Consider the following 14,627-nt stretch of genomic DNA (forward strand, 5'->3'; position numbering starts at 1 on the left):
ACATATTAGTCAGCCGCCGCTGCAGTTCCCCTAAACTGTATGACACATTTAGCATCTTTTATCTTATTATTTTGGTTCAACAGTACTTTCACATGGTTCCAACTGCAAGAAGCAACTGTGATCAGGAGAAAGACAGATTAAAAAAAAAAAAAAGTGGTTAGCAGCTCGCTGTCGAGCGTGAGCAAGAGCTAAAGAAAAGTTGATCAGCTCATCATCTGTGGCCAAAAAAAGAAATGGCTACAAAAGAAAGTGCCAATTTGAAAAACCACAAGTCGCACAGGAAGGTGGGATCAGTTTAATCTCTCTGTGTTCTCTATAAATACATTTCAGAAGGTGTTTGGCCAAGCTCACAGATTTCCTTGTAGGGTTGGTTTACAAACCTCAACAAGTTTGAGCACCAAGTTGTGTCTATAGCTCAGAGTATGAAGCCTTTGGCCTGCACTGAATGCTTGCCCATATCTGTCTTTCAGCTTCTCGCCTTTTTTACTTCTATGATGCCTCTTCTGATGTATTTTCTTTAACAGTGTCTACATTTACTTGAAAAACACAATATCCAGCTGGATCACAACTCAGTCTTGATACTCTTTTTTTCCCTCAGACTCAGTGACTGCATACATCATTTGAAAAGCCCAGTCTTTATCTCTGCTGTCACTGGACTTCGTTTCAGGCAGAGAAAAAGGCCAAACTGATGTCAGCGATGAGCGCGATGAAAGATCATGAGGAGAATGAAACAGAGAGCCAGAAAGAAGAGGTCTCAATAATAAAGCACCCTCAGCCTTCAAAGCAGCAACAGCAGCCTCAGCCTCAATCGCACTCTCAGTGTCAGCCTCAGCCTCAGTATCAACAGCAATCGCAGCTGCTGCTGCCAAAGCAACAACAACAGCAACAACAACAACAACAACAACAGCAGCAGCAGCAGCAACAGCAGCAACAACAGCAGCACCAGCAGCCGCCTCAGCAGCCTCCTCAGCAGCAGCAGCAGCAGCCTACTGACCCAGCTTCCCCCACGGTGGCCACGACCCCTGAGCCTGTCACCATTGTGGGCGGAGACAAGGCGTGCCCCAAGTCTGCAGACACTGAGCCCGAGTATGAGGTAAGATCAGTTTGATGCTTGATTCACATCGACAGACTAACTGTGAGGCGGGCAGGGCAGGATCGATCACAAAGTCGTTAATGTTTTACAGAATTATAGTTAGTAACTATCCAGCGGTCCGAGTAAATTCTGGTGTGATTTAATGCAATGCTGCACCATGAAAAAGTGGTGTAGTAGAAACACTATATAGCTTTAAATGTTTACTTAATAATACCAAACCATATATGGAATTTCCACTCCAGTAAATTTACTAGACTTTATATAACTGTACAAGTGTTGTCACTTGTGGTAGTCTGGGGCTTTGGACTATTAATGGAAAAATGCGCTGTTTGGAGATGAATGATTCTCCCGAACCATCAAGTTGAATATTTTCAGCACGTTCTGAAAGTTCATATCTTAAAATAATTCTGTGATTAATAGATGATGTAATTTATTGATATTGATGATATTATTTTTAATCTGACTTTGCTACCCCAAGAAGGAAAAAAAGAGACAAAATGGAGACAGACAGTGTTTAGGAGGGTTTCACAACTATGCCCCAAAGTGAATACGGAGCGGATGATTTGTCTTTTATTTTGGCTGCAGGACGGTCGTGGTTTTGGCATCGGCGAGCTGGTTTGGGGGAAGCTGCGAGGGTTTTCGTGGTGGCCAGGCCGCATCGTATCCTGGTGGATGACGGGACGGAGCAGAGCTGCTGAGGGAACCAGATGGGTCATGTGGTTTGGAGATGGAAAATTCTCGGTGGTGAGTGTTTAGAGCCAACATTAATATTACTGTGAGGTGATTTTTTTTTTTTTTTTTTTTTTTTTTTTTTTCATGTGGAATTAAGCAACACTCTTCCATTTATAGTGACTACCACACACTCCGTAGTACTCTTTTTTTGTTATTTTATTTGTCTGAGTAATTTCTCTTTCCCACTATAAACATAGACAAGTCATTCATCTTTTCAAACTTTTGAACTAAAGACAATATGAACCTATTAATGACTGTATTTTCTGTGTAAATTTACAGGTCTGTGTAGAGAAACTCATGCCTTTAAGTTCCTTTAACAATGCCTTTCACCAACCAACTTACAACAAGCAGCCCATGTACAAGAAAGCCATCTATGAGGTGCTACAGGTGAGTCTGCGAGCAGGAATGTTCTAATTATCTTTACCTATGTGAAATCTCATGGATGCAACTGCTTTAACAGTGCGTTGTTTGTTTGTTTGTTTGTTTTTTTTTACTGATAAAACGCATTTAGTAAATAGCAATGTGCAGTTGTTTTTACTTCTTTAAATGAATAGATAAAGGAATTAAACCCATCTTGGACATCAAGACTATTTGTGAACTAGAGATTAGTTTCATTTAACTTGGCATATAGATTGGAAACAATAGATGACAACATGCCCAGCTACTATCAATTTGCCTAAAGCACACAAAGTAGTGCTGCAGGTTTTACCCCACTCCATTTTCAAACAGAAATGGAAAGGCCACATTTTTGTGGCCTTCGGAGACCTGAATGTTGGAATTATTTCTTCTTATTTAATTATATCTGCAAAGAAATCATGTGGCACATAACCACAATATTCCCTGAAGATGTAGAGGCCTCTCATGAAAGAGGTACACGCATTCCTGTGAAAAGAATTGGGCTCTTACAGTGCTAATACATTGTTCAATGAAAAGAAAAACATAGACAAAGCCAGTAAAGTGGTATGAATGAAAAGTGCCGCCATGTGTTTACGACATTGTGCTTTGTTCTTTCCAAATAATAAAATGATCTTTGGGATAAAAAGTATATATCCCTTTTTAAAGATGGTATCTAGAGTGTCTGTGTCCTTATTGATACCCTGATCACTCTGAATCACAGGATAATCATATCTATAGATAAACTGAACATCGATCTCACTCATAAATGTGTTAATGTATTCATAGGTGGCTAGCAGCCGGGCAGGCAAAGCCTTCATGGCCTGCCCTGACAGTGATGAGACCGAAACCTCCAAATCAGTGGAAATACTGAACAAGCAGATGATTGACTGGGCAATGACAGGATTTCAACCCACTGGACCCAAGGCCTTGGAGCCACCAGAGGGTAAGAGGACGTCCACATTTTAAAGCTGTAATTTTTGACCTTGTGTCTCAGTTTGTTAGCAGCTGGGAGTGTAAAAGGGTCCCATGTGCACCACCAGTTCACCTACAAATTTCTCTGGTTAATTGATGTCGTTTAATAGCTGATCGTGCTGCCTGTGATATTAATTATCTGATATGCTGTGCACCCCAGAGGAGCGTAACCCATACAAAGAGGTTTACCCTGAGATGTGGGTGGAGCCAGAAGCAGCAGCCTACACTCCTCCACCAGCCAAAAAGCCACGCAAAAGCACAGCAGAGAAACCCAAGGTCAAGGACATCATTGATGAGAGGACAAGAGGTAAGGCGCCTCGTTTATGAGGTTTTTCAGGAGTCATGAACTCTATATTCCCTCCACTGGGGAGGACTGAGGAGACGTGTGCTCCTAAGTGGTCAGAGACTATATATACAGTATACAGTCTATATACATATATAGACTGTATAGCCATTAGAGTGACAGGTTTAAGATGAAAGTGAATGATGTGACCAGACAAAATATACTGCCAAAAAGACTATAAATAGATGTTTGTCTGGGTTTGTTCCCAAATGCACGTTGTCTGTATGTAATATGTTTTGATGGAGCATTATCGAAGCAGAAGTACCAGTCCCACGACTGGCACCATTATCTGTGTGTTCTATAATTAGAAAGGCTGTTGCTGAAATCTGTCATTTTGAGAGGTTAAATGTTAAAGGGTTAGGTCACAGGGCCAACATACAGATCAACAACCACTCACGCAAACCTACGGACTATTTAGCATCACCAGTTAACCTTAACATGCAGGACTTTGGACCCATGCAAGCACGGAGAGAACGTGCAACACAGGCCTGGGAACCGAACCTGCAGCCTTCTTGTTGTGGGGCAACGGTACGAACCACTATGTTGCCGTGGTGCCATTGAAGTTTCCCTTTTTGAAAAAATTCCTCTAACAATAACGAGTCCTCCAAGAATTTGGTGCACCATCCTACCAAAAAAGGATCTAATCTTCACTTTGTGTAGAGTATAAGGAGCAATTAGTTAGTTACCCTATTTTCTTGTTCCGGCCTTCTCTCATTGATAAGTATTATAAACCAACTACTTGGTAAAGTGAAGTGAACTTAATTGTCCCCTGAGGGAAATTCGTCTTGGGCACCGTGCTGCATTTCACCGCTTCACAGGGTTAAGAATTAACCTGTAACCTGTACCAGTGAAGTTTAGCAGAGGGTGAGATCATTACAACTGAGCTTTTGTAAGTTAGGATGGTGGCATAAATAATTTTCTAGAATTCTGTTGTTTCAGAGTTTACCTCTTGTGACCGTGACTTTTTTTTTTTTTTTTTGGATCTGTGGAAATAGAACAAACAAAAATTGAAAGTTGTTCAGAGACACATTTTGAGCCGTTGATCTGACAAATACAATATTAAATGTGGATTTCGGTGACCTACATTTCTTATCATTCTCCCCTTTTTTTTGTATTTTCAGAGCGGCTCGTTTATGAAGTGAGACAAAAATGCCGCAGCATAGAGGGTGAGTGATGTGCCCTTTGTGTGCTCTAGCTTGCAGCAGCACTGGGGGGGCTCTCAGGGGATGAACATCCAGGTGCTTTACACTTCTCCTTCACACCTTGTTTTTGACAAGCAAAGAAGCTTATGTAGGTGTCTATGGTAATGAAGCGATGAAAGAGTACAACAGAAGAAATAGCATTGCTGTGGTTTTGCCGCCTTGCTGTCTCCCTTGTGTATTCTCTCCAAACATACCAGCTAAGCTCATTAGATCTAGTCTTGCGTCACAGCTGTTCAAATAATTCATTGAAGTATGTAGCAGCAGAGTGTTCACACCTCTCTGACCTCTGCCTATTAAACACTGACATATGGCACTTTCTTTCCACAGACATCTGTATCTCCTGTGGAAGTCTGAATGTTAGCCTTGAGCACCCACTCTTTGGTGGAGGAATGTGCCAGAGCTGTAAAGTAAGTTGTGAGGTCATTTAAAAGTCTTGAGATTCAAAGCAAGAACGAAAAAAAAAAAGCTTCTTATAAAGCTAATAATAAACTCAAGATATTCTAAGTAGCACATGATAATTATTTGCTGACTTTTCACCACCTTTTTTCTACAGAACTGCTTCCTTGAATGTGCATATCAATATGACGACGATGGTTACCAGTCATACTGCACTATCTGCTGTGGGGGACGAGAGGTGCTCATGTGTGGAAACAACAACTGCTGTCGGTGAGGGTTCTGCTGGGTTCTGCTGGGTTATGGGGATAATGAAAACTTTGACAATCTGTGTTAAAGTAAATTATATTTTAAAGCATCTGTGCCCCCCCCTCCAAAAAAAGACTGTGGCAGTTCTGCGAAAAAAGGGAATCAGAATTCCCTTTGTGAAGTATGATCATATACCATCATGTTCAGTTTTTTAATATTTCAAGAAATGTTCTTTACCCATCAAATTGTTCAAAGGATTCTCTGAAGGATATAAACACTTATCTTTGTCTATCACTGATACCAGGAATGTGCCATCATTGCGAAAACAGAGCCCACAGTAGAGGCTTTGCAGTGATGTCACACAAATGTCATAGCAGCAATATAAGGCACCACCATGTGAGGTCCACTGATTACTAATATTGTAAAAAGTGTGCTTGTGTGGCCGCTGGATAGAGCAGCAGTAAGGAAATTATCTGATGAAATGTCCTCACACTGACACTATGATGTTAAAGTCCAGAAAATACCACTGAGAACAAATTGAGCCTTGTCACCAGTAAGTTAACAATGGTTTCCTGTGTGCTGTGATGATGTCGTTTGACATTTGGATTACAGTTTGATCATAACTGTCTGCCCCTCCAAGTCTCCAAAATCATTTATTACCATTGAAACCAAGCCCTGTAGTGGCCTGTTTCTGACCTCTGATTGAGTTAGAAGCTGAATTAGGAAAAATGGATCAAGCTAGAGATATCCAATGTTTTTGTTACTGTCAACAAATCATATTAAGAGACAACAACACATGATGCAACCATGAAGATAAATCCATGAACTAACACAACGCAAACATACATGGTTACATCCTATAAGAAGTCTCTCAAAATAGCAAGGCACTGTAAGTTTTAGCAAAGAAAGTAGTGTCTTTGTTTGGAACTATCTTCAGCTGTGTAGTGCTGGGGAGTATTTACGGGAAAAAGATGGTGAACGTGAAATCAACTCAAAATAAACAACAGGAGGTGTGTTTGCTGTAGTGAAGGAGCAGGTCGCTCAGTGTAACAGAGCCTCATTTATGTGTTTTTAATAGTTTTGGAGAACAGGAAGAGCTCTGTGGAACATTTGGTTTCACGGATATGTCAGTGAGATCACTGCACTATTTTTTATTTATTTATTTATTTATTTTGTATTTAATGGGAACAGGTATAGTAAAGAAAACGTAAAATATCTCCAAACATGGGGATCACAGTGAGAAAAAAAAAAAAAAAAAAAAGAGCAGTATAGATATGGTTTTCCTCTGCCTGTGTTTAGGTGTTTCTGTGTGGAGTGTGTCGACCTCCTCGTCGGTCAGGGAGCAGCCCACGCTGCCATCAAAGAGGATCCGTGGAATTGCTACATGTGCGGTCAAAAGGGCGTGTTCGGTCTGTTAGAACGCCGCAGTGACTGGCCCAGCCGTCTCCAGCATTTCTTTGCAAATAATCATGACCAAGATTTTGTGAGTAGCGCACCTTCAGATGATACACTTTACGGATTTAACTGTCACACTCTGAGGAGTCTTTTCTTCCCCTGGCATTTATCATTTTCTGTCCCTGACCCCCTCTCTGTTTCGGTGTTGTATTTCAGGATCCACCAAAGCTTTACCCCCCAGTCATGGCGGAGAAAAGGAAACCCATTCGTGTCCTGTCACTATTTGACGGCATTGCAACAGGTTAGATAAAGAATTTTCTAAGTCTGTGTGAAATCTTTGCTTTGTATCAGTTTACACTTTGTACCCCCTTTTTATCTGAAACACAACCTTTCCTTGACCCTTTTAATCATGCTGGTGTGAAATTTAGATTGCTTGCATGTCACGATTATACCCAAACTGGAGAATAAGGATCAAAATAATGCATTCCAGTGGTAACATTGTTGACTATATAACATCACCATCATATTCATTATATGAGTTTCATCAGTCAATACTTGACATGGTAAGTAGAAGAGTGACATCAGCATGTACTGTAATCAAAGAATTTAAATGGCCATTTTCAGTATTATTCAATGCCACAAAAGTTCTTTTGGGAATTCTATGATTTCACCTTTCACTCTGTCCTGTGCAGGGCTGCTGGTGCTGAAAGAACTTGGCATCCAAGTCGATCGTTACGTAGCTTCTGAAGTGTGTGAAGACTCCATCACTGTGGGAATTGTCCGGCATCAGGGTCGTATCATGTATGTTGGCGATGTGAGGAACGTCACACGCAAACATGTGAGTCAGATTCTCTTTGAAGCTGTTGGTTTCTAGCTTCGGGCACAGAGTGTTTTTCAGTTTCTTCACACTGACAACAGTTGTATGTTATATAACTGCAGTCTTGTTCTGCTGCACACTGAAGCTAAGCAATTTGCAGAACAGAACAGTTTTAACACAAAGTTCAAGTCTTTAATGTGGGGAATGAGTGCATAATGAACAACTGAGTAGATAATGAAGACTGAGTACATAAAGAGAAACACACTGGGTTGTTTGGGGTGTCACTCGGCAACCAAAGAAATACAAAGAAAACATGAACTCATGTCCCATCAGAAAGCATTTGTCTGCGATATACATCTACATTTACACAGGAGATCCATCTTGTGATTAAGAGTTATGAAAAGGGCATTTTTTTCCTACATTAAAGTGATTGCTGTTGCAGCCACTGTATAAATGAGCCTTGTATACAAACCCATTGGTCTGTCTCATAGTCAATCTATAAACTAATGTCAGTGATGTGTTTTGATTGGAGTAAAACTTGACAAAATCTTTGACCTTATGAGACAACTCATCATATCTGACATATCCACGGTTCTGACTGAGTGCATTTTAACATTTTTCTCTGGGCGAGCATTAATTCTACTTAAGCTTCTGATCCATCATGAATCTTGAACTACTCACATGAAATATTCTTTTTCACTTCTGGTAAAGTAAATATCTGGTACAGGCCCAGTTGATGTTAGTAACTGTGAGAGTCACAAGAGTGGAAGCACGACAAAAAAAATCCTGACACGGCTTTGACCAAAGGTTAAAGAAGCACTGTTAACCGTTTATAAATGTAATGTACTCTGAATGGGCGAGTCACGATTATTTTATTATCCACTTTAGTTTTAAGGTCAGAACGATAGTTAATCTGGAGCTTAACTCACTCTGAGGAACTTCTCTCATCCAGAGGCTTTACAGTTACCACTTATACATTCACCCATCTGACGTTATGTACAGATGTTTCTGCTCCCAAATAGCAGTGGGCTTTCTTTTCTCACACTAGTGAACCAGAGAAAACTGAACCTTATGTCTTACATAACATCTGTAGGCTCTCTTAAGTCTATCAGGGTTCCTTAAAATGTCATATGTATCTGGACAACAACATTCAACTGTTTTCTTGGGAAAATCAAGTCCTTAAACTTAGAAAGGGGAGAAAGTGGAGACTAGATAGCAATTTAAGCCATTCTTTTTCACTGAACACAATATACCTGAAGTTGGAAGAGTGTTGTGTTGGTTCACTGAACTGTCTCTGTCGTCACTCTCTCTTATCTACATACAGATACAGGAGTGGGGTCCTTTTGACCTAGTTATTGGTGGAAGCCCATGCAACGACCTCTCTATAGTCAATCCTGCGAGGAAAGGCCTTTATGGTAAGTCTGAACATTTTCACTTTGCGTTGCTTTCCCTGTCTGTTATGCATTTAGATCATCTCGTCAATTATTTGACCAGAAAAATCCCCAGAACATCATCAGTTTGTGTCTCTTTGTTGTACTTCAGCCTGGTCTAATGGGTGTCTCTGTCCCACAGAGGGCACCGGCCGCCTGTTCTTTGAGTTTTACAGGCTGCTCCACGAGGCTCGGCCAAAGGAGGGGGAAGACCGACCTTTCTTCTGGCTCTTTGAAAATGTGGTTGCTATGGGTGTCAGTGATAAAAGGGACATCTCTCGTTTTTTAGAGGTGAGCTGATTCACTCATCTTGGCACTGGGTGGATTATCAGTGCCCCCTCGTGGCACTACATATGAGAGCATTAACTGAGAACTTCTACCTTTTCAGTCTTGATGTAACCCTTTTGTCTTATAATTTCTTTAAATTCCAGTAACGTTTTACTTTTTCCGAGATAACCACCAGTCATTTCTTTATATATATAAACATAATCTCTAGCAAAGCATCTTACCTTGGTGCTTCTCTGATTGATGTCTATTTTTCCACAGTGTAACCCAGTAATGATTGATGCCAAGGAGGTGTCCGCTGCCCACCGTGCCCGCTATTTCTGGGGTAACCTTCCTGGCATGAACAGGTTGGTGGGTGAATGGTGAGGGAAGCAGCAGCCTTTGACATACACAATGGAAAAAAACAAGAGCTGTGACAACAGGAACAACATCAATTCAAACACTTTAAAAATAGATGAAATGGATAACAATTATGCATGAAAATGAATAAGTCTAATATCTTTGTTCACAAGCACTAATATTAGCAGCCACATACCACAGCCTTCTCTGCTTAGGTCAGTTTTTGATAAAAGTTAAACTCTAGAATAAATTCAGCCAGGTCGTGCATGTAGTCAGTAAGCCATTGAACTGTTGATGATACTCTCCTACATCTCTGCAGCTACTATTAAAGGTGGTTGTTTAGAATATCATTCTATAAAGGTTTCTTAAAATGTCAGTTTTAGTTAACAAATGTTGACGGATGAATGTTTCAAGTTCCAACTATTTCTCCTTCTCAGGCCTTTGACTGCAATGTGCACTGACAGGCTGGACCTCCAGGACTGTTTAGAACATGGCAGGACAGCTAAGGTACTTACCTTACCTTACCTACTCACATACTTCACGGATTGTACAAATGATATTGTAACAAAGTTGTGTACATCACTTGGTTCAAAGATAATGGATGTTGTGTCAAGATACTTTGGAATTTATGTGTTGGAAATAATTATCTTTTAGTTTGGTGGCGTGAGCAAAGGAAACAAAATTAGATATCGCATTTGCAAAAAGGGCAGTTGGATATGATCGCTTGGTGATGCATTTACTGGGTTACCATCACATTGTCGTCAATACTGTGGTTAAAGGGGGAACATGTTTCAGGCTCTGTGTCAAATTAATCAAAACATAACCCTGACTAATACTCAGAGACTTTTATTATATTACTTATATTATAATTTCCCCTATCCCGCAGTTTGACAAGGTGAGGACCATCACTACCAGGTCTAATTCCATCAAGCAGGGCAAGGACCAGCACTTCCCCGTCTACATGAATGAAAAGGAGGATATACTCTGGTGCACTGAGATGGAGAGGTATGTAAATTTCAAGTTTGTCCTTGAAATAACTTTGCACAACAAGATCAAACTCTCAAGGTATCTGTGGTGTCTGTCTGTTTTCTGGTCTGACTTGTTGCTATTGCCAGGGTCTTTGGCTTTCCAGTCCACTATACGGACGTGTCCAACATGAGCCGACTGGCGAGGCAGAGGCTCCTGGGCAGATCATGGAGCGTCCCGGTTATCCGCCACCTGTTTGCACCACTCAAAGATTACTTTGCCTGTGTTTGAGCAGCAAGAAAAAACTTGCTCGGAACCATTTAGAACACAACTGCGTGTTGTTGCTAGAAATAAGAGCCTTGATCCTCAAGTTATACTCTGGTATAATTTGCAAGCGAAACGTTGACGTAGATTTCACATTATTTCTTGTATTTGAATTGTAATTCTTATTCTATTTAATTTTGATAGGTCATTTTACCTTTTAGCAGTGTTATCAAGTATTGTTGATTTGTTTGTGCAAGCTATACTTGAGACTATGCTTTCTTCTCAAGACACTGAGACAGAAAAGTGCTAAATACGTATTTTAAGAGACAAAATGGGATGGGAAACATCAGACAGGGAGGGTGGTTTTGAGATATGTGAAATGTTTCTGCTGTGTGAGCGTACTGCTAGATTCCCACCTGCAGTGCAGCCATGCTTCCAGCTACTGAGCCTCACAGAGATGTGAAGAGAAGGGTGATTTTTCCTCAGTGTCAGGAGAGCTGTGTCTCTGAAAATCCAAAACACCAGATCACATATACCTCTTTGTTTACAGTTTCTATACACAACTGAAGGTAAATAAAGGTACTACTGTAATATGGTTACAATACCATGGTGCTCCAAAATGATGAGAAACATCATAGCCCATGTGGCACTACAACTTTAGACAAAACGGAGCTCTGAAACCTGTTGCTGGAAAAAACTTGTTTGATGTTTTTACACTTCATGAAAAAAAAAAAAAAAGTCTGTTCTGTGCCGTTTTGTTCACTTCAAAGGAAACAATGGAGTGACAGAAAGTAGACTGCAAAATGGAGCAAGTCCTCTTTTCTGCATTTTACAGCTTTTATACAGTTTTTACTGGTGCTCATTTAATCTCTCAGCCTTGCTACTCTCAGGCTCACTGCCTGGATCTGCACAAACAGAAAATGAAGCTAGCCACATGGGAAATGATGTTTTCTGTCATTCAAAACAAAAAAACAAAAAAACAAACAAAAAAAAAACAAAAAAACAACTTAAGATCAAAGTCTGTGGTGAGCTACTTTTTTCTAGTTTCATCCTGACCATTACATTACTGTACAACTGTTAGTAAGCGTGGTGGCGGGGGGAACGGGGAGGGGCGGTGTGGGTGACCAGGCCGGGTAACTCTCCTCCTCCACTACCACCTCTCTAAACTGAAAAACTGTCAGGTGCAAATACTCAACAATATGGTGCGGCTTCACAAAGTTCTTCTACCTTTTTATAGCAATTTTGTGCTGTTTTATCAACATTATAAAGCACTTTTATATGTATACTTTCTTTTTTTCTTGATATTTTTTAAAAATATTGGTTCTTGTGAATTGTTTTTGTTTTGTTTTATGATGTGAACTGATCTACCCTCGTGTAATACTTTTTGTATACAGTAGGGCTGTGCCAATAGAAGTGAAAGAATGGATTTTAATGTGTGAAACCCATGTTATTTGACTCAGTGTACAGTAGATGGATCGACATTTGTAACCGCAACCCCCCTTTCCCTTTCTTCCATCATCCATATTGTTTTACTGTTTAAAAGCAGCGATTCAGTATGTTACTACCCAGATTCAAAGAATGTCTACTTCTATTGAGATTGTAAAATCTAAGACAGAGTCAAAGAACTATGTCACATGCTTTGTGTAATATTTTGTCCCTTATGAAGGACAGTTGGCCTCTGCCATTTCCCTGATAACTCGTAGTCGTCATGTTGACAAATTCAAGCGCTGATCCAAATTTGGATTACATTCTCAAACTTTATTCTCTTGATTGTAACCTCTTAAGCTAAGTATGGAGGATTTAGGCTGCAGTTTGTCAAAACAAAAAACTGACACAGTGTTTGACAAAGATGTCAGCACTCAAAGAATAAAGAGGATAATAAAACAGATGCTATCGCTTATCTATATCATATTTAAGATTCAAATTTTGAAATTTAATTTCTTAATGTAATTAATTTCTTAAGTGACCTTATTACTATAATTTTTTTTTTGTCCATGCACACTGGGCTCAATATGAGCTCCTGTGCTTTGGGATATTTTAACCAGATGTTATCCCCCCCACACACCTTAATACTTAACACTTCCCCCATGTTTGTACATTTTGTTCATAGTTTTCCAGTCGTTTTAAATTTTTTTATTTTCACCTTTTTTTTTGTACGATTGAGATGTACAAATATAATTCTTTGCTAATATATATCATCAAATTAGAAAAAAGTCATAGGGTAAAAATTAAACTAAAGTGACAAATTTGATTCAAAATTTGTAGGGAGACTCTAAGTCAACATTTTCTCGTACTGATTTATCTGTGTCAAGTGAATTCAGATTTATTGTCATGTGATCTTAATTGTGGCCTATGGACAGCTTTAAGATGAACGGTCTCAACTTCACTGCACAGCCCTACATGGTGGTGTTTTTTGCTTCTGTTTCTTTTGTAAGAATTTAAAAAAAGAGGGATTGTAGGTGTTTCTGATGGTGCTAAACATTTTATCTAATCAAGAAAAATATATTTGATTGGAAGAGAAATAAACACGTCTTGACAATGACTGTTTTTAAGTTCCTTGTAGTAATGGAAAAGAACTATTATTTCACTCATATAAATATATTAACAAAGGCATTTTAACTTTGTACTTGAAAAAATAAGGATAACAAATAATGAAAGGTTTCCTATATTGTTTTAGACTAGCGATTGCTGTAGTTGGTGCTTATCTGTGGGAAAATCGTGTGAGAAAAAAACGGTAATAACTTTTACTGTAGCATAATGTACGCTTAAATACGCATTGCTTCTTAATCCTACATTCCATGCCGTAATATTCTCCATGTCTGTTTTCAAAATGTTTTGACTTGATGCTTATTTTTATTTTTTATTTTTTATTTGTTTTGGTTTTTTGTTGTTTTTATCAGAAACTTTTCATTTTTACTGTTCAAAGCAGGTCAATAATTCTATATTCAGTGATACTGTTGACACTCTGTGTGACTTTCTTTCTGTCATAAATGTTTTATGGCTTCTACGCTTTTCCTCAAGACCAGTTCGTACAGCAAATGTAGCAGTCATTCTCCACTTTGAACCCCCCCATACTTATGTTTAGTGTCCAGAGAGAAGATAAAGGCTCCGTATGCTGGAGAACACTTGAATAAATGTATTGTCTTTGTGCAGAAATCTGCAAACTCCTGTCCTTTTTTTTTTTTAATTAAAAAAGTTTAAGAAAATTCACTTTAAAGTCACTGAAAATATGGTTTCAAATACAAAGCATTTCTCAGTAACATTAAGTGTTCACATTTAAAAATATAAAATAACATTTAAACATAATTTATTACATTTTAACGCTCAAAAATTTATTTGTTGTGCCTTTTCAGGACAGTGCAGGTAAAATATCACATTTGACTGCAAAACCATCCTTGGATTTTGATCTAAATATTGGTCAGCTATAGTTGTACCTATGTCAAACTAGTGTGACGAGCACATAAAGAGAAATAATAAAAACTAGGTAATCTTACATGATGAATAAAAGAAAAATCAGAGAAATTTAGCAGAAAATTTTAAGTTTGATCAGAAGAGACACCTCCTTTCCATGTTTTCAGATTAAATAAAAAATGCCATCTATATTTCTATTTACACTTACTATTCTCCTTAAAACATGCTGGAATTGAAAAGATCCATCATCACAAACTACTACTCTGACGACGCTGCTATTCTGGCCATCCTCAGTGACAACAATTCCATCACAGCCAATCATAAAACTGTTTCCTATGGA

At 39.1% G+C, this 14,627-nt stretch overlaps 1 protein-coding gene across 5 annotated transcripts in view; it reads left to right on the forward strand.

The window, feature by feature from the left end:
- The window catches only part of dnmt3ab (DNA (cytosine-5-)-methyltransferase 3 alpha b), a 32,280-nt gene extending 20,352 nt beyond the window's left edge, over window positions 1-11,928 (forward strand). For 3 of the 5 annotated variants that reach the window (XM_029493147.1, XM_029493150.1, XM_029493148.1), the window contains 17 exons: window positions 668-1,093; window positions 1,679-1,837; window positions 2,105-2,212; window positions 3,008-3,164; window positions 3,354-3,500; window positions 4,658-4,702; window positions 5,066-5,145; window positions 5,292-5,404; window positions 6,680-6,863; window positions 6,992-7,076; window positions 7,468-7,613; window positions 8,917-9,007; window positions 9,165-9,313; window positions 9,569-9,669; window positions 10,084-10,153; window positions 10,533-10,651; window positions 10,762-11,928. In XM_029493147.1, the coding sequence (XP_029349007.1) occupies window positions 668-1,093; window positions 1,679-1,837; window positions 2,105-2,212; window positions 3,008-3,164; window positions 3,354-3,500; window positions 4,658-4,702; window positions 5,066-5,145; window positions 5,292-5,404; window positions 6,680-6,863; window positions 6,992-7,076; window positions 7,468-7,613; window positions 8,917-9,007; window positions 9,165-9,313; window positions 9,569-9,669; window positions 10,084-10,153; window positions 10,533-10,651; window positions 10,762-10,903 (2,322 nt within the window). In that variant the 3' untranslated portion in view covers window positions 10,904-11,928. The remainder of the gene's footprint in view (window positions 1-667; window positions 1,094-1,678; window positions 1,838-2,104; window positions 2,213-3,007; window positions 3,165-3,353; window positions 3,501-4,657; window positions 4,703-5,065; window positions 5,146-5,291; window positions 5,405-6,679; window positions 6,864-6,991; window positions 7,077-7,467; window positions 7,614-8,916; window positions 9,008-9,164; window positions 9,314-9,568; window positions 9,670-10,083; window positions 10,154-10,532; window positions 10,652-10,761) is intronic. The other 2 variants (XM_029493149.1, XM_029493151.1) reach the window with 1 other exon arrangement.
- The last annotated feature ends 2,699 nt before the right edge of the window (window positions 11,929-14,627 follow it).

This window comes from Echeneis naucrates, chromosome 22 (genome assembly GCF_900963305.1).
Source record: "Echeneis naucrates chromosome 22, fEcheNa1.1, whole genome shotgun sequence".
Classification (NCBI taxonomy): domain Eukaryota; kingdom Metazoa; phylum Chordata; class Actinopteri; order Carangiformes; family Echeneidae; genus Echeneis; species Echeneis naucrates.